Source organism: Apis mellifera, linkage group LG13 (assembly GCF_003254395.2).
Source record: "Apis mellifera strain DH4 linkage group LG13, Amel_HAv3.1, whole genome shotgun sequence".
In the NCBI taxonomy this organism is placed as follows: Eukaryota; Metazoa; Arthropoda; class Insecta; order Hymenoptera; family Apidae; genus Apis; species Apis mellifera.
In genome coordinates, this window is record NC_037650.1 from 4,315,723 (window position 1) to 4,338,176 (window position 22,454).

The following is a 22,454-nucleotide window of genomic DNA, read 5'->3' on the forward strand; positions in this document are numbered from 1 at the left end:
GAGGAAGATAACCCGTTCGTGCACCATCGCAAGTTACATTACTACGTGAATAATTTTTTAAAAATATTATCAGAATCAAGTTTAACCTGACTCCTACTTTTTATACTTGATTGTATATATTTCTGTATATTAAAAAAAATCTTCGTTCTTTTTTAATTAACGCGTCCATGAATTATATATGCTTCATTGGATATTTGGATATTTCTATCTTATTTTATAAATAAAGTTGCATATAGGGATCGCGTTATTCAATTCAATTTCATTAAAACTATTGTAGAACATCTTTTTATCTAACAGTTATGAATGAAAAAAAAAAGATACTTGTAATACTATTTGACTCATCATATGCATACAGATTTTATTTCAATTTTCATATATCGTAAAAGATTTTTATGTTGATACGGAGTATCATTGATTAAAAAATTGATTGAAATCGTTTATTCTTATTACTAGATAGAGAATTGATTTGGAATTTTCCTTGAGATTATTTTTTTTACACATGTAAATTACAATATTGTTGATTAATAAGTATAATTGACTTTATCAATAATGTTTAAAAAAACAACAAATAAAATTCGATTGCGTGTTTACCGTCGCACATGACAATCAACAATATAATTGCAATGATTACGTTATACCATTTAAGTCGATGAGCAGAAATTAATGGTACTATAAAATAAAGACTTCCCCTTCTTTGTATCTATTTATAGAATTTAAAAGATCGAAAACTTAAATTTTTAAACCGATAAAATAATATAACACAATACAAATACAATACTAAAAATGATTGCATCATTTTACAAGCATTTAGATAAATATATCGTCAGTATTTATAATTTGTGGAATGTTGATTGTCGGAATCAGTTTTTAAATTATTTTCTTGCTGTTTACCGTTAACTTAAAAAATTCTTCAATAACGAAATCTATCGGCTATCTCCACTTCCAGCCAAAATGTATTTTAAATGCTAAATCATATTTGATAAAGCCAGGATATTACGTAATAACGCTAACAAAATTCTGTGTTTCGATGATACATAATCATTCATTAAAATATATATATATATACTTAAATAAATAATAAACAATCAAGAGACAATTGATATATTTTTCAATTATTTGATAATTTCTAAATATAATTATTAATATTTATAGGAATTATAAAAATATAAACAAATATTGTACTTTCAAAAAATATAATTTATTAATTTATTGTTCGACGTTATTCAAAAAGTATTCTTTTAGTTTTTCCAGTGCTTTACTACGATGAGAAATTTTATTCTTAATTTCTTTCGGTAATTCCGCGTAAGTTTTATCATTGTCCAAAGGTTGAAAACACGAATCCCAACCAAAATCCCGTGGACCTCGAGGGCTCACGATAGTTCCTTGCGTTTTGCCTTGAAACAATAAAACTGGATCTTCCAATTTTCCTGAACAATAAGCAAAAGTGCAAACTGCTTCCGCAGTTTTATCTTCCCAACCATTAAGCATTTGGTATAATCCTTCTGGTCCTAATTTGTCTAAAAACCATTTAATATAAGGACCAGGTAAACCGTTCATTGCATTAAAGCATAAGCAAGTATCTTCAATAATAACAGGACCTTTTATTAAATCAGCTGCTGCTCGACATTTGTTTTTGCAAATATCATCTATTTCTCCTTGATATTCTGGAAGATCAATCTTTTTACTTGTAATTTCTAATGGAAAATTTTTTCCCAATATAGCCACAAACTCCTCTAATTTCTTTACATTTCCAGTTACAAAAACTATTGGTTTCGACATTCTGTAAAAAAATTTGAAATATAAAATTTCGCGCCTTTTTTATTCGATTGGTTGGTAGACATGCCTATGTTATACCTATAGATGTGTATACCTGCTATGAAGAGAAAATATGAAATATGTTGGTTATCTTTTCAACTAAATTAAATGAGATTTTTATTAAAGGATATGATCAAAAGATGAAATTTTATGAATATTATATTTGTTACACTTTGTTAAACAATTTCTATACTCTCGAATAAAAACTATTTTTCAATATTTAGTAATCGAATCGAAGCATGTGAAACAACATGTTTTCTCAACAGTGTTGCAAACTGTAATTTTTATCCCGAATGAAAATATATTTATAATTTAAAAAAGATTTATTTTAATCTTGTAAAAGCTTTATTTTTTATTTTATTTCACTAAAAAAAAATTGAAAAAAATTATATAAAAATTAAATATAAAATTTTTTTAAATAATCTTAAGAGAAAGATATTCCTGAATTTTGAATTCAATTATTTCTTTAAATATTATAATATTTTTACTTTTTAAAGATATCTTTGCAATTTTAATTTTTAACATGATATAAATTATATATTTTCTTGGAAACGGCATTTATATTATTTACTTTGGGTAGAAGGGTCTTTCATGAATGATTCAGTGAATAACTTTAGATATTTCTGCTGTGGCTACGTTCACGAAAGTTAAAGGAATTGCTCAAAAATGCCGAGTCAAGAGGTTGTAACAACGAAAGTTGTGGTGCATCCTTTAGTTTTATTAAGTGTAGTGGATCACTTTAATCGTATGGGAAAAATTGGTAATCAAAAAAGAGTTGTTGGTGTTCTTTTGGGATGTTGGAGGGCGAAAGGCGTGCTGGACGTGTCAAATAGTTTTGCAGGTTAGATTGACACTACTAATATTCATCATTTCCTTTTGATTTTTATAAATTTTGGTCATAAATTTATTATTTCTTCGTTAATTTATTGTTTTTATAATAATTTTTATAAATAAAATAAAGTTATTTTTGTTATAAAATTAAATATTATTATTTTTATTTATAGTTCCTTTTGATGAAGATGATAAAGACAAAAGTGTGTGGTTCCTTGATCATGATTATCTTGAAAATATGTATGGAATGTTCAAAAAAGTTAATGGTACGCATTTATTTGTATGCATATGAATTTGAAAGCAATCAAAAATTTGAATTTTATATTTTTTTCACTTATTATATAGCTCGTGAAAAGGTAGTAGGTTGGTATCATACTGGACCTAAATTACATCAAAATGATGTTGCAATTAATGAATTAATCAGAAGATATTGCCCCAATTCTGTTTTGGTCATCATTGACGCTAAACCTAAAGATCTTGGTCTTCCAACAGAAGCATATCAAGCTGTTGAAGAAGTTCATGATGTAAGTTTCATAATATAATTGACGTATTTGATGATGTATTTATATCATAATCATTAATAAAATATAATAATAAATAAAATTATTATATACAGGATGGCTCTCCAACATCTAAAACTTTTGAACACATTCCTAGTGAAATTGGTGCAGAGGAAGCAGAGGAAGTAGGTGTAGAACATTTATTAAGAGATATTAAGGATACCACAGTTGGTACCTTAAGTCAAAGAATTACAAATCAATTATTAGGTTTAAAAGGCCTTCACGAACAAATTAGAGAAATTAGAGATTATTTACTGCAAGTTGGTAGTGGTAAATTACCTATTAATCATCAAATTGTTTATCAGCTACAAGACATTTTTAACTTACTTCCTGATATGACACAAACTAGCTTTGTTGATTCGCTTTATGTGAAAACAAATGATCAAATGTTAGTTGTGTATCTTGCTGCTCTTGTTAGATCTATAGTGGCATTACACAATTTAATCAATAATAAATTAACTAATCGTGACGCTGAGAAAAAAGAAACAGATAAAAAGGAAACAAAAAAGGATGAGAAGAAAGAAGAAGAAAAAAAAGATGAGAAAGATAAAATAAAAAATAAAAGTCAGTGAACAAAGTGAAACTGAAACTAATTTGTGTGATTGAGACTGTTAACATTACAGAAGTTCACAATTGCAAAGTTTGTTTATACATGTACAAATGTATTTTGTGCTTACAAACAATTGGTATTTCAAATTAACACCAAAATAAAACAAATGACGAATGTTTTTAAAGTGTTCTATCACATATACATTAAATAAAAGATATAATGGTAGAGATGCAGTTACACATTTCCACGATTTATAGCAAACACAAATTATATTAATAATTTTGCACAATTATTAAGAATTTTAATATTAAACGTTTATGAGATGATATAACGTAATAACTGTGTAATAACGGATAAACTTTTTTTTCTAGGAATGAGCAACTGCCTCAAATTACCTTTAACTTTTATATAATGTATTAATGGATAAAAAATTTCGTGATTTTTTCATGAACCATGAATATTATTCAATTGTCATTAACGATACATTTGAATGTACCGAAATTTTCTATATTATCTGAAAATAGCAGATAAGATTCTTATAATATATACAGTCCTTAGATATTATGAACATGTTTTCTAGAGAATTTAAACATTCTTAATCATTACATTACGTTACTAATAAAAAAAAAAATCGATCAATTCAAGCTTATAATTTTATTTATTTTTCACGAATATATAAGAACTCTATAATATAGTCATCAAGAGATGCACAATGTATCAATTATGCATTTCTTTGTATCATAAGAATTCACATTTGATCACGAAATATGAAATTTTAATCTAAAAATAAGTTTTTACAGTGCAGGTATCTGTTCAGAAGATGTAATCTCGAATAAACAATATGTTTTTTATTATCAAAACATTTAATATAATCTCATAACACTTGAATTTTCTTCATTTCGTTTTCCACCATTCAGATCAATCGTATTAAGAAAACTATTAAGAAAATTTCAAAAATGAATTATTCAATAAATTAATTACCGAAAATATTTAATCTTTCATGTTTTTATATGAAAATGTATAAAATAAGATATATTTGACTTAATAAAGTCCATCGAGCCACACTTGTCTTTTCACCTCCACTATATGCTACACCAACAAAAGGTTCTAAATTAGTATCGTTATAATGTTGAAAATACCAATTAAATGAATTGTCTTCAAGAACTTCAGCATTCTCATTGGAAGATCCATCTATTCCGAATAATTTTTCCTCCTCATTTTCCAAATTTCGTTGAACAGCTTCAGCCATAGATTTCTGTTTTTCTGGTTCAGCGATGAGGCCAATTCTTGGTGATGGAACTTTTGTTATCGTTGGTCTACCTAACGGGCGCAAATTTTGGATCAACGAGGGTATTTGACCTCCTGGAACTAAAAACGCTGAAAGCGGTGATGCCTCTGTTTCTCGAGAAGCTTGAGATGTGGAATTCTTCCGATTTTCCGAAAATGTTGAATGAAAAGTCGAAGAACGTTCCGTTATACCAGCACTCGAATCATCTACGAATTTAATATTGAAATGTTAAATTATTTGTTTGAAATTATGATAAAAAGTACAATTTTACCAATTGATTCGTTTCGAACGTTTGTCGCGACACTGGACGTTTCTTGGAATTCATTTGCCTCTGTATCCCAGTACACATGTTTCTCCCCTTTTAATATCTCCGTCGATGTCTCTTTGGATAAAACATCTTTCGTCGCTTCCAAGGTATTTTTCGGCGTAGTCCAAACGATTCTACTCGCGACTTCCACTTGTTTTAATTTCTCTTCGTTTTTAATCGCTTTCCTAATCATTTCCAGATTTTCTCCGTTATAAGTTTCAATAGAAGTTCCATTCCCTTCATGGTGCAGTTCATCTGATGCAGTATTCGAATCCTTTGTTGAATTTGTGGCAGAACTAGAAAAAGATAGGTAAAATATATAATGATTATTTTTCTATACATGCATCTCTATCTAATCATTCTCTGTTTACCTAATCTTTTTCACGCCATTTATTTGCCAATGAAAATCAGATTCATCGACAGATATTGTGGATAACTCTTCCCTTTCTTTCGGCCCTACCTTAGACTTGTTTGTTCTTAGATAAGTTCTTTCAACCTTTGCGATTGTCCCGTTTCCGCTCTTCCACCGTTTCCGTTCTTCTTGCGTAGCGTTCGAATTCTTCGAGGTTTCATTTCTAATTTGTCTCTCGTACGTTAATCTGGGATCAACGATAGGCACAAATCCACCCTGTCCTCGGGGTAATGGTACGAAACCTCCTCTGTGAATTTCTGGTTCCGTGGGCGGAAACGTTCTGTAACGACCTCTTTCAGGTCTTCCCGAAGAATCCTTCCTCTCGAATTTTCTTCTCGAATTTCCCCACAGATTGAAGTTAAGACTAGGCAAAGGTACCCCGAAGAAGGTGAAGCCGGAGCTGCTAGGAGAGGGAGGCATCGAGGTAATTTTCTTTATAGGAATGGTATTATTCGTCGTGGTTGAAATCTTCTCCGTCGTTTGAACGGTTTTCTCATCGCTTGTTGATACAGTGGTTAATTGAGTAGATGCGAGTGTCACGTTTGACGTGTCATTTTTACTATCTTGATAATCAGGATACTCGTAGAAATAATCAGCATCTTGAACATTGGGTGGGGTTTTTCTCGTCGAAGACTCCTTTAAATTCATCCTTAACGGTACCATCTCCGTTGCCCCAAATACTAAGAGAGACGTATTCAATTCAAACGCATTGAAAAGAAAGTGATAATTGAAGCCAATAACTGTTACCCACTAGAAGAGGAGACAGGATACGGTGCAATGTCGATCATTTCCGCCTCGCAGCCAGGGTGAATCGGATCGATTTGTCTTTCCCGTTGACAATCCTGACGCGCCAATCTAATTTCCTTGAACAAAGATCCATCCGCGCATCTTGGTCCTTCGGAGGAAGCTTGCTGTAACCATCCTCTTAACCATAACATTCCACAGGAACACGAGAGCGGATTACCTTTATCACGAATAAAATTATTCTTACAAAAGAAAAAGAGAAAGAGAAATTAGTAACGTCTGTGCGTGGAACGATAGACAGAGAAAAAATTGAACTACCATCGATATCTAAGACGGCGATATTCGATCTCAATCTTTTGAAGGCCGCTTCCGAAACGGAAGCCATTCGATTGCTTCTCAAGCTGAGAACCCGAAGCCTCGGCATTTTATCGAAAGGCGAGCCTTGGACAGTGCAAATACGGTTGTTGTCCATCTGCAATTAAACGTGGACAACGTGTATGTATGTATGTATAACGATCCGCTATCTTGTTAATTAACGATGCTGCTATACAATTATGCTCCGCCGGCATAACGAGTGGCCTCGCACCACGGTTCGTGGCCAGGTTTCACTCTCGACGAGAAAGTATTCCTCCTTATTACTAAAGACTAAATCCCTACTACTATCATTTGCCCGTTAAGTACAATGGTTACGAAAAATCCATGGATTCTTGCTTTCGAATTAAGAGTTTAAAAGAAAGAGTTATCACAACAGGTTATTAATCGTTTTAATTAGCGAGTCGTTAAATGAATCCAAACGAAGCAATTCTTTCTACTTTCACTCTCAGTTTTATTACTTACTTTCAATTCGACTAGCCATTCCATCGATGATAAACTGTTGCTGGATACTCTGGATAATCGATTATTGCTCAAATCTAAAACTTCCAGGGAACGCAAGCTGTCCAAACCAATGTAATCCAACGAAGGTAAATGATTGTGGCTTAGATTGAGGAAGAGAAGGTGAGGCACGTTAATGAATGCATTGCTAGCAATTTCCTGAATCCGATTTTCCTGAAGTTCCGCGCTTTGCAGTAATGGCAACTCGGTGAAAGCTCCGCTTGGAATTATCTGTGCAATTTTTTTTTTTTTTTATTATTATTCCAAATGACGATTTTAATAATTTTTAAGAAAATGTAGATATTTTTTTTTCCGCTACCTGCAATCGATTCTTTCCAAGTCGTATCGCTTGCAGCTCTGGCAAAGCTCTGATGGCGTTTCTCTCGATAATCCTCAGATCGTTATTTTCCAGATCAATTAACGTTAATTGCGGCAGGCCGTCGAAGGCTCCCTCGCGCAACTCACGAATACGATTCCTGACAAGTTTGAGCTCGAGCAAGGCCGATAGACTGCTCAATGTTTCCGGTGACAGGATGTTCAGCTTGTTAAAGCTCAAGTCTAATACTTGAAGAGCTGTTAACCCGTGTAACGATCCGGGTAACTCGGTCAAAGTATTGTGCGACGCGTACAATTCACGAAGGTCTCTGCAATTAACAAACGTTTCCTCCCTTTGATACGGAATCATTAACGGAAGCAGGTGTTTCGTTAATTCGTCTGTTTAAATTTAAGATTTAATTTAATATCGTTTAAATAAATTTTATAAAAAATTGTTAGGTTTCGAGAATCTATAAAGAGCGTATTATTGCTATTAATATCTAAATTCAGTTAAATAATGATTAATTAATTAATAATTTTTTCTTCGATTTAATCGATTAAAGCTCGCTTGTTTGTTAAAGTAACGCAGACTACATAGTAGAAAATTAACGATACGCCAGGATAGTGCTACCTAACAACTAGAAAGAGACGTTCAACGCGAAGAACTTTCTAGGTACCAATTTGCTAGTGATGCAACCATATAACCACAAGTGAAACTGCTTTTCTATTCGCGTGTTGACGTGCAAAAAAATGGCGCATCTTAATATACTTTTGTACGCAATATGGCAGCATTATATAGTTGCACACAAGAAATTGTAATTTTTCTTTTTTCAATGGATTATATTACCTGGTATTGGAAAACGTTGCGTGAGGTATTTGAGCGAGATTATTTCTGCTGAGATCTATTCTCTGCAATCGAATATTTTCCTGGAAGATGTCTGGCCTTAGAACTTCCAAACGATTACCCCGCAAGCTCAAATCCATCAGCGATCTCAACGGTCTAAAACTTCGCCCATGTAGGGTGACTATTCGATTGTATCTCAAGTCCAGTTGCTCCAATCTCGACAAACCTTCGAAAGCACCTTCCTCTACGAGTCGAAGAGAATTGTAGCCGAAGTTCAACTTTCTCAAATTCGGCAAATCGGTCAGACTGCCTGGAAGTATCCTCTCAATTCCGTTTGCGCTGAGATCCAAGGATCTGAGAAGCGGGAGGTCCAGATCTTGAGAGGATATTGCTGGTAAGATAACCATGCGATTCATAGGCATGTAAAGGTGCTCTATGTTGCTCGGTAAACCGGGAACTATTTCGAGCATTCGATTCCAACCGACGTCCAACTCGTAGAGATTAGCCAAGTGATTGAACGTCAGTGGATGGACAACGGAGAGCGCGTTTCCAGAGACGTTCACGTGCTCCAATAACGGCGTGCCCAAGAATGAATCGGGCTCTATAAGTCCAACCGCATTTCCACTCACGTCCAAACGTCTCAAACTTGGCAAATTCGCTAATAAACGAGGTTCTATATGGCGGAAGTAATTTTCGGAAAGATCTAGTCCCTGAAATTGATAACACGTCACGATTATCGGAAGAGATGAGGGAACGTTTCGACATAGGATCACTTACTTTCAACGCTGGCAAGTTCCAGAACGGCGCTTCCAATAAGTTTGACAAAGAATTATTTTTCAATCGAAGTTCCCTGAGAGCGGGCATCGCGGTGAAGGTTTCCCTTTGCAAAAAGGCCACTCTGTTGTGATCAAGGTGAAGCCTCTCCAGCGTAAGGTGTCCCCTTAACGATCCAAACGGTATCTCTTCGATCTGATTGTGGCTAACGTCGAGGAATTTTAATCTGGGCAATGCTTCCATTATAGATCTCAGTTCGGAGACGTGGCTCAGATCGTTGTTGATTAACCACATCTCCTCCAATACGTTCCCAGATCTGTGCGGGAAGAATTCGGGATGCACGTGATGTATAAGATTGTGATTCAGATCGACAATTTTCAACGCCGGCATTCTTTGAAATGCTCCGGCGAACACTTCGGTGATATAATTTCTCGACAGGTAGAGGCGGGAGAGGACCGATAAATCTGTGAATGCGCCTTCGCCAAGACGATTTATGCGATTTCTGTCCAGGCGTATCATCGAGAGGGAGGGCAGATCCATGCAAGCACGGCCAATCATCCCCGCGTCCACGATCGAATTTCCGACCAACGAGATCTCTTTCAACTCTGGTAAATCTATCAAGGCTCGAGGATGGACCCAGTGAATTCCACAGTCCGTGATATTCATCAACTCGAGCCGCGGTAGACCCCGGAACAGACCAGCCTCCAAACGTATCAAACGCGGACTACCGAACACGTGAAATTGCTCCAAGTTAGGCAAGTCTCGAAAATTTCTTGGGGCCAGTTCTAGCAGGGCGGGTGAGTTAATCTGGAGATATCTGAGTTTCGGCAGTCCGGAGAATCTAGGAAGCTTCTTCATCGCTCTGCTCTGCAACGTTACCGCCTCGAGACCAAGCAAATTTTCGAGGCTGTCCACAGGTAACGAACGTAAATCCGGTTCCACGATAAACAATTCTAGCAAGGAGTCGTGAAGGCCCTCTAACCACCCTGACGACACTCTTTCCAGACGATTGTTTCGAAGCATTAAACGAAGAACGCGCAGACTGGCAAACACTTTGCCCGGCAGACTAGGTAGATTATTGTTCTCCAGGATCAACTCGTCAACCGGTCGATCTAGATAATGGCTCACTGCCTTTAATCCCTCGAGAACTTTCGGCAACTCACTGTGACTGCACCTATCGACAACAAATAAGAGATGAATCTTGATTCGATGATTTTTCTTCTCTTAAAGCGTGACACTTGCCATATTTGAATCTCCATGTCACGAGTGGAACATCTACAAGGTAGAATCCTCTCTTGAGTAGGACACCCGTACTCGGAACTTAACTGAGCACTGACACTGATCAAGGATAACAGTGTCAGAAACCAGCCAGTTATAAAGACGCCTCTACCCCACGGTAATTTAATCATAGCGCATTTGGATCTTGGTCTACGACCTTAAACACCAGTCCCACATTTTCTGTAAGAATCATTTTATCTCTAACTGTTCAATTTGTAGAAAGATATGAATATGAATATAATTTCTTTTTTCTTTTATCAGAAATTTGGATTATTGTAATCAAACTGTTAACTGTCCTGTCATGTTCTTTTGAAACATAAACTGAAAAACTGTGTATACATGGTGTCTACACGTCACGGTCGTAGACGACAAAATTAACGTTTCATACCGTAAGCAAAGTTAAAGAAGACCGCTAGGAAAATCTTTCCCCGCGTTAATTACCGCGTCACCCGAAATTGCTACGACACGGCTACGTCTTGATTAAATTGACAAAGCATTATTGTATTAATCGCGACGTTTTATTTATTTCACGAACAATAATGTCGAATCCTCTTATCGCGATCATCGAAAGAACAAAGGTATTTGAGTAAGTAATTTAAGGGAATCGATACGGAAGAGGAAAGTCTTTTTACTCTATCTGATAGAACGAAAACAAAGGTTTTCTTCTTCGAGGATAGTGTTCACGGGTGACTACGTGCGTTTCATAATGCGCCTTCCGTAAGTGGAAACAATCGAACGACCTAAAAATGCATTCGGACGTAAGGAATGTTGATATGAAGCAATTGTTAATTAAAATATTTAATCAAAAAACTATATGTATGTATATATATATACACATATAACTCGTAACCATATGTTTTGTTGAAAATTTAAGGGAGCGCGTCAGAATCCAGATATACAGGTCGTTACACTCACGTGATTACATTTGCATTCCTCTAAACTAGATTAACCTGATTGTTACCTGATAATATCTGAACCTATTACCTGATTGTTAGGAAATCGGTTTTCATCGTTCAGTGAGCTTTAAAATTGTACCGTACAATTTGACGAATGAACTTTTCTATGAACATTCCTAGTTAAACGAGTCTTCGCGTGACGCAAATTGCAAACGGTTGACATAATCCTTTGTTGTATATCCTATTAGTTACGACTTACAATGCGTATAATTGATACAGGTGCAGCACCTTTTTTTTTCTTTTTTTATTGTTAATGTCCTGTAACTGTGATTGAAACTATAGTGTACGATCAGTACACGATACCAGTGAAAGTGATATACGTTTCCTCTGTCTTGTTAGTTCTTATTCTTTCTTTAAACTATGGCAAGTAATTTTATGCAACTTTGAAGTAGACAAGTGTACGTACATTTTAACAAATAAAAGTAAGATTAAACGATGAAAATCGCATTATTCTATTAGTTATTTTTATTATTTAATCATTGCAATTTAAAATGTCAAAACTACTCGATTCTTCCTATTGATTTGCGAGGATCATTCCTACCTTTTTTAAATTTCTCCTAGCTGAGCCAAAAGTCTCGATTTATTCCCGAATAAAAAAACGTTTCTTGAAATCGATCTTTTTAATTTAATTATTTATACTTTCTAGAGAACGATGTGATTAAGTAGCACTGCCACTATTCACAGATCAAAAAGCAACACGTCGCGTTTGGAAAAGTTGGAAACCCGGTACTCTCGTTACGAACGGATACGAACTAACTACACGAAGAAGTTTTGTACAAAACGTGCTGATGCACAAACTCGAGGGGAGAAGATGACTGTGGCGTGGGTGATGGCGAGCGGGACGAAAAGAGAATTGCGAAGTGCTGTGTCCAACCACCGTGAAGGCACGCTTCCAGGAAATTCTTCCCTTTCCACCAAATCTTTACGATCTACCAAATTGGTGACAGTGACAAATTTCGGATTTAAAATTGGCCGTCTTACGAATTTTTCAGGCTTCAAATCTATAAGAAGATATAAAAAAAAAATTAGGAACGATTTTAATTATAGAGATATTTTACAAAATATTGAAACGATGATGTAAGAATAAGATTCGTAAAAAATTAATATTATTTAATTGTAATATCACTGTAAATAATTTCAATTTACGTTCACAACAATTCTTTGATTTATATCGACAAGAATCACGATTTCTATAATTTTCTTGAAAACGTGCAGCTAAATGTGTTCCAGTCCAGATGATATGAATACCATCTTCTTTTATTCGCTTTTGTCAAGATGTAGGAAAATGTACATTAATTCGATTCGAAATAATATTGAAAAATTTTCCATTCCTCGAGAGCTAACCAGTATTTAATTGCATTAATCATTCAGATACAGCATTTGAATATCTTTTTATCTGTTAACATCTAAAACCTGTATTAAAAAATAAATTGAATTAAATATTAGATTATTTAAATGAATAATTCACAATAATATATGATTTTTAATAATAATAACACACTATATAAATTTTTATTATTAGAAATAATAAATATATAAGTATAATAAATATATGAATGCTTACTTTAACTAGATTCATAGAAATTAAAAATTCTGCATTTATTAACGCACAAATACAGAAAAGAAGAAATCTGTGTTGCAACTGGTTTTCAGAATCAATCCTGTTATAATATTATGATTATGCGAGTCTACGACAGTCATTTAAAGGTATTGAAACAGAAAAGTCCTTTTAATTTGATATATTCCTCTGAGAATTTCTTTATGCAGATAAAAGTTTTCTTCGAATTTTTTTCAAATTTTTTTTTTTTTAATATATCTAACGTGACTGTAACTGGAAAAAAGAAGAAAAAGAAGTATATTTCATTAAGAATTGCCACTTTTTTTTGATTGAATTTTTTATTTCGAATTTCAAAACATGTGGTGCAAAAATTTATTAAAAGTTTATCAATGGTTTTCAAGAAACGCTTTAAGAGATTATTGCATCATGAATTGTTCGTCTCAAGAAGTTGAAAAAATTAAAATTAATAAATCACGTATTGTCAAAAAATCACCAAGAACACTTATCACAGGTGTGTGTGCATGATTTTAAAATATCAATTAAAATATTTGTTCCAAAATTAATTATTTTTTACAACAAATTTTTGCACCTTATCTTGTCTTTATCTTATCACCTTATAGATTTACATAAAAATTTAATATTTTTTACATTTTTGTATTATAAGGTGGTCTGGGGCAATTGGGTACCGAGTGTGCAAAACTACTTCGTAAAAATTATGGAAACGAAAATGTAATTTTATCCGATATAATCAAACCGACAGAAGAAAATTTATCAAACGGACCTTTCATTTTTGCCGATATTCTTGATTTTAAAGGACTACAACAGATTGTAGTAAATTACAGAATTGATTGGCTTATTCATTTCAGTGCTCTTCTTAGTGCTGTAGGTGAACAAAATGTTCCTCTAGCTGTAAGAGTCAACATAGAAGGTAAAATAATCATTAAAATTCTATATAGATTAGATTAGAATGAAATGGAATGTCTTATTAAGTGAATCTTATTAAATATCTTATTAAATATCGTAATAATTATATTATTAGCATAATTATGAAAGAAAGTACATTAGAGAAAGTATGTAGCTTTCATAGATATCTTCAAAGAAAATATTTATGTAAAATTATTTAAAATGTAAAAATTTTTTAAAACCTAAATTTTTCATAAAAAAAATTTCTATAAAAACTTAATACTTTATATTAGGAATGCATAATGTTATTGAACTAGCAAAGCAATATAAATTAAGAATATTTATTCCTTCGACAATTGGAGCATTTGGTCCAGATTCACCACGCAATCCTACTCCAAATGTAACTATTCAACGTCCACGAACAATTTATGGTGTTAGTAAAGTTCATGCTGAATTATTAGGTGAATATTATCATCATAGATTCGGTCTTGATTTTCGATGTCTTCGATTTCCGGGAGTTATCAGCAGTGATCCACCAGGTGGTGGTACTACAGGTATATATTTTGTTATTATTTTGATCTTTTATTATCTGTTATTTATTTTTATTTTCTAACAAATATATTTTATTATAAAAATATTTTCCTACCTCAAGAAATGGAGCATTAAAATAATTGCATAATAATGCAATTTATTGGTCTTTAGGGACAATAGTATGAGTAAATTGTTGAACGTCTCTTGATCGCGAACCGTGAGGTCGTTTCTTGCGTTTCCCTTATTTTCTGAAGCGTAAATCTTAAAATAACAGCAAAGCAATGTAAAACATTATGAAAAAAAACCATATAATTTGTGATAAAGTAATATTTTTAATATAATTAATATTTTAATTGTATAACTTTATTTTTTTGATAGACTATGCAGTAGCAGTTTTTCACGAAGGATTACTCACTAAAAAGTATGAATGTTATTTAGAACCTTATACAAGATTACCAATGATGTACATAGAAGATTGTTTATCAGCTCTTTTTCAATTTTTAAATACTCCAAGTGAGCAATTACGAAGAAGAGTATATAATGTTACTGCCATGAGTTTCACACCTGAAGAATTATTTACTGAGCTTAAAAAATATGTTCCTGATTTAAAGATTTCATATAAACCGGATGCAAGGCAACATATTGGTTCGTACATAATATTTATAATTATTAATCTGGAATATATATAACAAAACAACATATTTAAATTTTAGCTGAAAATTGGCCACAAGTTTTCGATGATAGTGATGCTCGTCGAGATTGGGGTTGGCAACATAAGTATAACTTAGAAAAACTTGTAGAATCAATGGTGCGCGATGTAAGAAAAAATTTTTCAAACAAAAGATCCTTAAAAGAAGTTAACAGCTATGTATAATATAATTTAATTGATATAATTGATATAAATTATATTAAGTATGAAAATATGATATAATTATCTTAAGTATAAAAATATTATTTATTTTACAACAAAAACGAAATATAAAACTTAGAAAATATATTTTTTATAATTACATATCTTCACTCATTAATTTTTCAATATCTTCGTCATTTAGATAATTTTCTATTCTTCTTGGAGTTGGTTTAGATGTTCTAACTGGAGTCATGTTCATTTTATCAATTTTTCTCGATGGTGTAGCATTTCTCTCTGTACTTTTTGGGGTAGAAATATTTCTTGAAGGTGTATTTCTATCAATACTGGGAGTGCTAACTCTAGGAGTTCCAACATTTAATTTTCCAGTTTGAGAAAGTTTTTCTTTATTGTCAAATTCTATAAAACAAAAAAAAAAAAAAAAGAGACAAATTTATTTGTTAAATTCATATATCTCTTTAATTTAAACCATTATTGTACCTGCATCTTTAATCAATATGGTCCGACTTTCTAGGAAATATCCATTTGGATGAATAATAGGTTTATCCGGTAAACGATTATGTAAAACTTTAAAATATGCTGTACAAGCACCAAAGTAATTATCACTTTTTGCTAGTTCTGTTATTTCATTAATACCTAAAATATATAAAATTTTAAATATCATTACAATAATAAAAAGAAAGACAATATACTTACTTGCTGCAGGTATGCCATAACTAAACAATTTTTGTTTTAATGATGCATTATCCATATGTTTATATGGACAACCATTAAATTCTCCAGGACTTTGAACAGAAGACATAATTTTTTGACATCCAAGAGGAGTATAGTTTGTTTGTCTACCCTCTTTACCATAAGTATGTCTTATAGTATAGGCATATTCCTTATCAAATTTTACTGAATCAATTTTTTTTGTGAACTCTGTTTTCCAAAAAGACAAAGAATCTTCCATTGTTACACCAATACCTTTTATAAATAAACCATATTGTATACGCCCACTGTTTTTTAGATGGTGGTTAGATTTAAGTGCTTCATGTAATATTCTCATGCACATAGGATATGATGTTTTTGATAACTGAAAATTATATAATATTATTCAAGAATAAGAATATATAAAAAATAAATAAATTACCTCATCTAATTTATCTGTGGGTGTAGCAGAACTAGTCCAAATAACACATGTTTTATCAGAAATATTAGGTACAGATTTGAGATATGATTGTATTCTATCATCACCATGCATACGTATAATAGACATTTTTGCAGCCTATACATAAGATTAAATTAATCTAAATAATCTAAACGTAACATTTGAGTATATACATTATATATACATATGTATATACATAATAATGAAAAATAATATAAAATAAATATAATATAAACTTACCGGCATACCATCAAGTAAATTTTTTCTAAAATAAGAAAGAAACAAAGATACTAAATCTATTTGTGGTATATATGCTATTCCTTGACTTAGATAAACTCTACGTGATCTAATTAAATCAGAAACTCTATAAAAAGACACTTTATAAAATTCTGTCATATCAATATTTAAAACTTTTATGGATGATGTAGATAAACGAAGTTCCTCTCTAATTTCATCCTTTTCTTCTTGTGTAATCTTAAAAAAATAATAATAAAGAAAGTGATCATAAATTTAATGAATTATTTTACTTTAGCTCAATTTCTTACCTGTTGACAATCAATATTATGCATACTAAGTAACTTTTCTATTCCTTCTTTATCTAATGAACTAAATCTTAATTTAAATAATTCTATTTCTTGGTTAATAAACCACATTTGACGATCTGATTCTTGACAATGTGATAATCTTGATATAAAATGTGATATATGATCTTTTCTTCTATATTGTAAATCTGTTTCTGTTGGTGATTTGCAACCTTTTGCATATAAAAGATGTGCAAAATATTTAAGGCCATCTTTCATTAAAGCTGTATGTAAATTTTGTTTACGGTCTTCTTGTGTCTTAAAATCTGTTCTTATTGCATTGTTTTCCACATGTTGTAAAACTAATAAAATATGATGATCATATGATATATATACAATTATTATTTTATTCATAATAGAAATTAATAATAATCATAAAATAACAAATTAATTTTTTACAAAACTTACGTTTTAATCTTTCTCTACCCAATTCCTCAAATTCTGTAAGTGAAATTTCTCCTGTTGGAGGAAAATCATACATGTGTAAGTCATGTTGATAAATATTTTGAAAATCAAAATAATCAATATTATTTCTAACATTAATTGTATAGCGTCTTCTTTTAGTATATTCCATTTTCCATAAGAAAATATATTCACTTTTCTTTTATTTAAAATGCATTCATAAACTTACGACAGATCGTTCAAACAATTTTTTACATAAAAAAATATTGTATAACATTTACAGTTAACAAAACAGTTAACAATAAAAAATAAACATATCTACTTAATATTAATTTATTTATGTATATACAACTATTGCTAACATATTTTGAATGTAAAAAATCTAGTATTTCACAAGAAACTTAAGCCGCCATTACTACCATACTATCTTTCCCGCGCTTTTTTCCCGCTATTTTCTTACAAAAATAATTTAACGATTTATATACTATTTATATGTAAATATATATATATTAGTTTTTTTTTTTTTTGAAAAACAATATCAATATATATTTATTAAAACTTAGTATATAATTCATCAATATCTTTTGATAAAATGAATTCTTGATTATAATATTCTTGATTGAATATAATATACAATAAAACAGTACGTATATATATATATATATTAAAAAGATACTACTATACATCATTGAATAAATCTATTATGGTTTAATTTGTTTATGTACTATTGCAGTAGAAATATCTTTTAATTGAAGAGGCGCTAAATGGCCATCGGCACTATCAAAATTTTGTACATAAAGTTCTTTCACTTGAATATTGAAAAATTCCATTCTATTTTTTATAGGAGATATAGCTCGAAATTCATGAATAGTAATATCATTTCTATTAATAATTTGTTTGTCAAGAAAATTAACTTGATTCGGATACATTGAATCTCCTGGTAAAACATGTACAATCCCATCCAACAATTCTACTTTTACCTGATATAATAGATGTGTTATTAAAATTATTTTTTAATATATATTTTTTAAATGTTTTTTACATACTGGTAGATTTAAGAGTACTCCTATTTTACTCCTATCAATTGCAAAATCCAACAAATTGTCTATACTTTCAAACTTTGCTATTCTTGCAATTTCATATTGTTGTGGTGGTGGAAATGCAATTTTTGGAATTGAAAATAAGAAATTTCCAGGCATATCCCACTAAATTAAAATATCCCATTTAATATTATTACAATTTTTAAATATTAATAATATATTCAAATAAATTATATTATATTATTCATATATTAAAACAACTTTACTTTCAAATCTTCTATTTCTGTTGGCTCATGAAAAGTTTGAGGTAGAGAAGAAATACAAGCTAAATAAAAAGCAGTATTATAACGTCGTCCAGTAAAGTAAGTCGGTGTTAACCAATTGCTCCATTCATAAAGAGACCATAAATCTGGATAACAATTAAAATTTTCACATAATGTATAAAATTCTCTAGCATCATTATGCACTCTTGTTTGCCAATTATGCAATTCACTTTTAGAAACTATATAAAAAAAATTGAAAATTTTATAATTATTATTTATTTATTTTAATGAAATAATTTTTTATTGTAATATAAATATTTTTGCAAATATTTTAAATTTTAATCGAATTACTTTTTATGTTCTGTGCCCAACCAAAAGTATCTTCTCGAGATTGTTTGCAAATAAGTATACCACATTCTTCAAAGGTTTCACGAATTGCAGTAATGCGTAAAGAAATTTCTTTTGGCAATTCATTCGATTTGAATTGGAAAATTTGAGGACGAATAGAAGTATTTGGAGTCAAAGATGAGAAACTATTAGTATCAAAACCGAAAGTAGTAAAAAGATCATGCCATTTTAAATCAGCATCGGACGGATCTATTATTCCTCCAGGAAATACATATGTACTCGGTAAAAATTTGGAATTTTGATGCCGTTTCAGGCATAGTAGATTATAATTATACTGAAACTAAATAATATTTGTTAATCTTTTAATTAGTATTTATATTATAATTGTTTTTCTAATTAAAAGTATAATATAACAATTTAAATTCTCGCGCGTATTTGGCGTATGATTCGATTATCGATATTATTATATTTTTTAATATTAAGTTAGGTTATATTTTATTATTTTTTTTTTTTGTTATAACAGAAAATAACCAATATATTTATTATGTACATAATCAATATCTTCTTAATCAAATATATTTAATATATTACTTACATTTGTCAGTGATGAACGAATATATTTTTGACGTGCCATTAGCATTAAACTTACAGATTCTTTCCAAGCCTTCATTCTTTTATTTAATGTATTTAAATTTTATATTATAAATTGTTATTTAAAGTATCTAAATTTTATAATATTTGTAATTTATAAAAAATAATTGACATAGTTATAATTCCATAAAATGTACTTATAACCTATAATTGAATAAATATACGTCCATATTTAGATTTAAACATTAATAAAAAAAAAACAATTAAATAATACAACGATTGTATATATATATATATATTCACCGATGTCGTTTTGTTCTAAATAATTATTAACTGCATATTTTCAATACTTTTTTTATTTGAAGAATTATTAATTATTGTTGAAATTGTATTTTTATGATCATATTTAAAAATTGTTTAATATTATTATTTAATTTTTTTATTATAACTTTTTATTTATATTTTATGTTTAAAATAAAATATTAATATTATTATATTATTACATATCAGTGTAACGAACTTATTATTTCTATATAAATTTATCAAATATTATTATCAAGGAATATTTATTAGAAATTTAAAAATTATAGACTATTATAGAAATTTTTGTTCAAATATAATAATTTATAATTTATATACATGATATTACATTGATCATATTAATAAATTATATTATATTATAATATATATAATTATAATATATATTAATAATATATTATATATAATATTATATCTTTAATATTATTAATAGTATACAATATATTTTAGAAAGAATAAATTACGTATCTTCTGTATTTTTATTAATTTTACCAGTTGATGCAATCATTAGTTCATATAACTGATATAATTGTTCATCCCTAAATTTGTTAAAATCTTCTTCTTTTAAATTTTCACCTAAAGGTTTAGCTGTATGTGGTCCTTTTAGCCCAAGTTGTTTTGTAAGCATTATAGCATACTCCTATAAAGTGAAGTAATTTTATTATTCATTTTAGAAATAAAAACTTTTAATAAACACATTTACATTTAATTAATAATATTTACATTTACATTTACATTAATAATAAATAATAACATTTTAACAAAATATGAAATATTGTTTTTTATTTTATATTTATTAATTTATGTAATAATAAAAATGAACATAACCTAATGTTAAAAAGATTAGATTGAATTTATATAATTTAATGTTACTTACTGTCCATTCGTTCATAAATATAATTGCTATATCTTCGTTACAATTTTTATGTCTTTTAAATTCATCTCGAACATAATTCGTTCCTAAGACTTGAATTTCAGGTGGTAAACCACGATGTAACCTTAAAATTGTTTTGTACAATATTCTGACTCGCTGTACATGAAATAAATTGCTCATAATTTATTTATTAAAAGAATATATACATGCTAATGGATTGATATATTCACTATTACACTTTATTAACAGATAAATTAAATTAGAAAAGATTTTAGTAGAATTTCGCACTAAATATTACATATTTTGATGTATGAGTTGATGAGTATGAAAAAAGAAAGAAAAATTATATATACTTGTATTCGCAATATTAGATTCTATATTAAGATATTAATTCTATTTTGTTTGAATATATTGTTTTATAAAATTATATATACAAATTGAATTATGAAATTTGATAAATATTTATAAATATTTAACATATATGTTATTTTATCATATATTTTATCATCATTTAAATATATTTATCATATATTTATAAATATATTTATAAATATATATCATATATTATAAATATATTAAATATATGAAAGTAAAATGATATTAAAATAATATGATATTAAGATAATTAATATATATAACAGTATAATAAAATTAAAATTATAATTAAAAATTTTTTAATTATTAGATTTTAATAAAAATTATATATAATCTTGTTTAAAATATAAAATGTTGTGTATTTTGTTATATAATATTATACGAATCTTTTCTTGTTTTCAAATTTTATCAAGAAAATAATTTCTTACGATAATAAAAAAACTTGAAAATTTAAATTATTAAAGTTGAACTTACATATTTGTTTGTATCTTTTTTTTTATATATTATTTTATATATTATTATTATTTTTTATATATATTAATAATAATAATATAATATATATATTATATATATTATTTTTTATATATATTAATAATAATAATATAATATATATATATTATATATTATATATATATATTATATATTATATATATTATTTATTATATTTTTTATAAGAAATTTTATAAAGATTATTGATATTTGTTTAAAATTTATTGTAATGGACTGATTTTCTAAATTATATTACGTTATAATGATTTATTATGATTTTATCTATATTTTTAAATAATCCTTTAAAGATTTTAACCAATAGCAAGTATTGAATCTTTTTACCAATCACCTGTCTTCTAAGATCCTTTAATTTATTTAATATATTTTTATTAATTTTTTAATTTAATATAAAAAACAAAAAAATATAAAAATATTTTGAATGAATTATTATAAAAAATGCTTTCTATTAATTTTTCATGTATAAAATTTCTTTTATAATTTTTATAATATTAAAATATTTTATATTTTACCGTATATTTTATGAACTATTTTGCGTAGGAATTGCGTCTTCCGCGCGCGTTTTGACCAATCAGAAACGTTTATCTTTTCTTCCTAA

The 22,454-nt window shown here is 29.2% G+C and overlaps 7 protein-coding genes across 10 annotated transcripts; 2 read left to right on the forward strand and 5 right to left on the reverse strand.

Moving 5' to 3' along the window:
* Window positions 1-1,176: 1,176 nt before the first annotated feature.
* Window positions 1,177-2,073, reverse strand: LOC726205 (inosine triphosphate pyrophosphatase). 2 transcript variants are annotated; one of them, XM_003249429.3, is made up of 2 exons: window positions 1,871-2,073; window positions 1,177-1,780 (listed from the first exon to the last, which is right to left on the reverse strand). In XM_003249429.3, exon 2 carries the CDS (start codon window positions 1,777-1,779, stop codon window positions 1,207-1,209), a length of 573 nt encoding a protein of 190 aa, XP_003249477.1. In that variant the 5' UTR covers window position 1,780; window positions 1,871-2,073; the 3' UTR covers window positions 1,177-1,206. The 2 variants fall into 2 exon arrangements, with proteins under 2 accessions (XP_003249477.1, XP_006559389.1); XM_006559326.3 differs by having other exon boundaries at window positions 1,855-2,073.
* A 344-nt stretch (window positions 2,074-2,417) lies between these two features.
* On the forward strand, window positions 2,418-4,387 carry LOC408413 (26S proteasome non-ATPase regulatory subunit 7). Its single transcript, XM_391960.7, has 4 exons — window positions 2,418-2,656; window positions 2,820-2,912; window positions 2,992-3,170; window positions 3,263-4,387. Exons 1-4 carry the CDS (start codon window positions 2,482-2,484, stop codon window positions 3,776-3,778), a joined length of 963 nt encoding a protein of 320 aa, XP_391960.2. The 5' UTR covers window positions 2,418-2,481; the 3' UTR covers window positions 3,779-4,387.
* LOC726248 (protein artichoke) lies at window positions 4,196-10,754 on the reverse strand. The gene is made up of 10 exons (XM_016915790.2): window positions 10,556-10,754; window positions 9,317-10,487; window positions 8,543-9,249; window positions 7,700-8,024; window positions 7,345-7,611; window positions 6,826-6,979; window positions 6,515-6,727; window positions 5,723-6,443; window positions 5,316-5,647; window positions 4,196-5,250 (listed from the first exon to the last, which is right to left on the reverse strand). Exons 1-10 carry the CDS (start codon window positions 10,720-10,722, stop codon window positions 4,763-4,765), a joined length of 4,545 nt encoding a protein of 1,514 aa, XP_016771279.2. The 5' UTR covers window positions 10,723-10,754; the 3' UTR covers window positions 4,196-4,762.
* A 2,642-nt stretch (window positions 10,755-13,396) lies between these two features.
* Window positions 13,397-15,515, forward strand: LOC410432 (L-threonine 3-dehydrogenase, mitochondrial). The gene is made up of 5 exons (XM_393912.5): window positions 13,397-13,616; window positions 13,770-14,033; window positions 14,302-14,562; window positions 14,918-15,184; window positions 15,253-15,515. The coding sequence occupies exons 1-5, from the start codon at window positions 13,463-13,465 to the stop codon at window positions 15,411-15,413; spliced, it is 1,107 nt and encodes a 368-aa protein (XP_393912.3). The 5' UTR covers window positions 13,397-13,462; the 3' UTR covers window positions 15,414-15,515.
* On the reverse strand, window positions 15,405-17,984 carry LOC551739 (DNA primase large subunit). Of its 2 annotated transcripts, XM_016915791.2 has the most exons (8): window positions 17,677-17,776; window positions 17,547-17,597; window positions 17,103-17,440; window positions 16,798-17,031; window positions 16,540-16,674; window positions 16,104-16,482; window positions 15,888-16,043; window positions 15,405-15,806 (listed from the first exon to the last, which is right to left on the reverse strand). In XM_016915791.2, the coding sequence occupies exons 3-8, from the start codon at window positions 17,355-17,357 to the stop codon at window positions 15,547-15,549; spliced, it is 1,419 nt and encodes a 472-aa protein (XP_016771280.1). In that variant the 5' UTR covers window positions 17,358-17,440; window positions 17,547-17,597; window positions 17,677-17,776; the 3' UTR covers window positions 15,405-15,546. The 2 variants fall into 2 exon arrangements, with proteins under 2 accessions (XP_016771280.1, XP_624130.2); XM_624127.5 differs by having other exon boundaries at window positions 17,547-17,984.
* Window positions 17,860-20,010, reverse strand: LOC413491 (nucleoside diphosphate-linked moiety X motif 19). The gene is made up of 5 exons (XM_006559323.3): window positions 19,787-20,010; window positions 19,195-19,531; window positions 18,847-19,082; window positions 18,587-18,745; window positions 17,860-18,520 (listed from the first exon to the last, which is right to left on the reverse strand). The coding sequence occupies exons 1-5, from the start codon at window positions 19,859-19,861 to the stop codon at window positions 18,242-18,244; spliced, it is 1,086 nt and encodes a 361-aa protein (XP_006559386.1). The 5' UTR covers window positions 19,862-20,010; the 3' UTR covers window positions 17,860-18,241.
* Window positions 20,011-20,518: 508 nt separating this feature from the next.
* LOC100579038 (succinate dehydrogenase assembly factor 3, mitochondrial) lies at window positions 20,519-21,312 on the reverse strand. 2 transcript variants are annotated; one of them, XM_026444709.1, is made up of 3 exons: window positions 21,181-21,312; window positions 20,978-21,098; window positions 20,519-20,740 (listed from the first exon to the last, which is right to left on the reverse strand). In XM_026444709.1, coding segments are annotated over exons 1-3 (303 nt in total). In that variant the 5' UTR covers window positions 21,183-21,312; the 3' UTR covers window positions 20,519-20,560. The 2 variants fall into 2 exon arrangements, with proteins under 2 accessions (XP_026300494.1, XP_016771434.2); XM_016915945.2 differs by lacking the exon at window positions 21,181-21,312 and having other exon boundaries at window positions 20,978-21,160.
* Window positions 21,313-22,454: the final 1,142 nt, after the last annotated feature.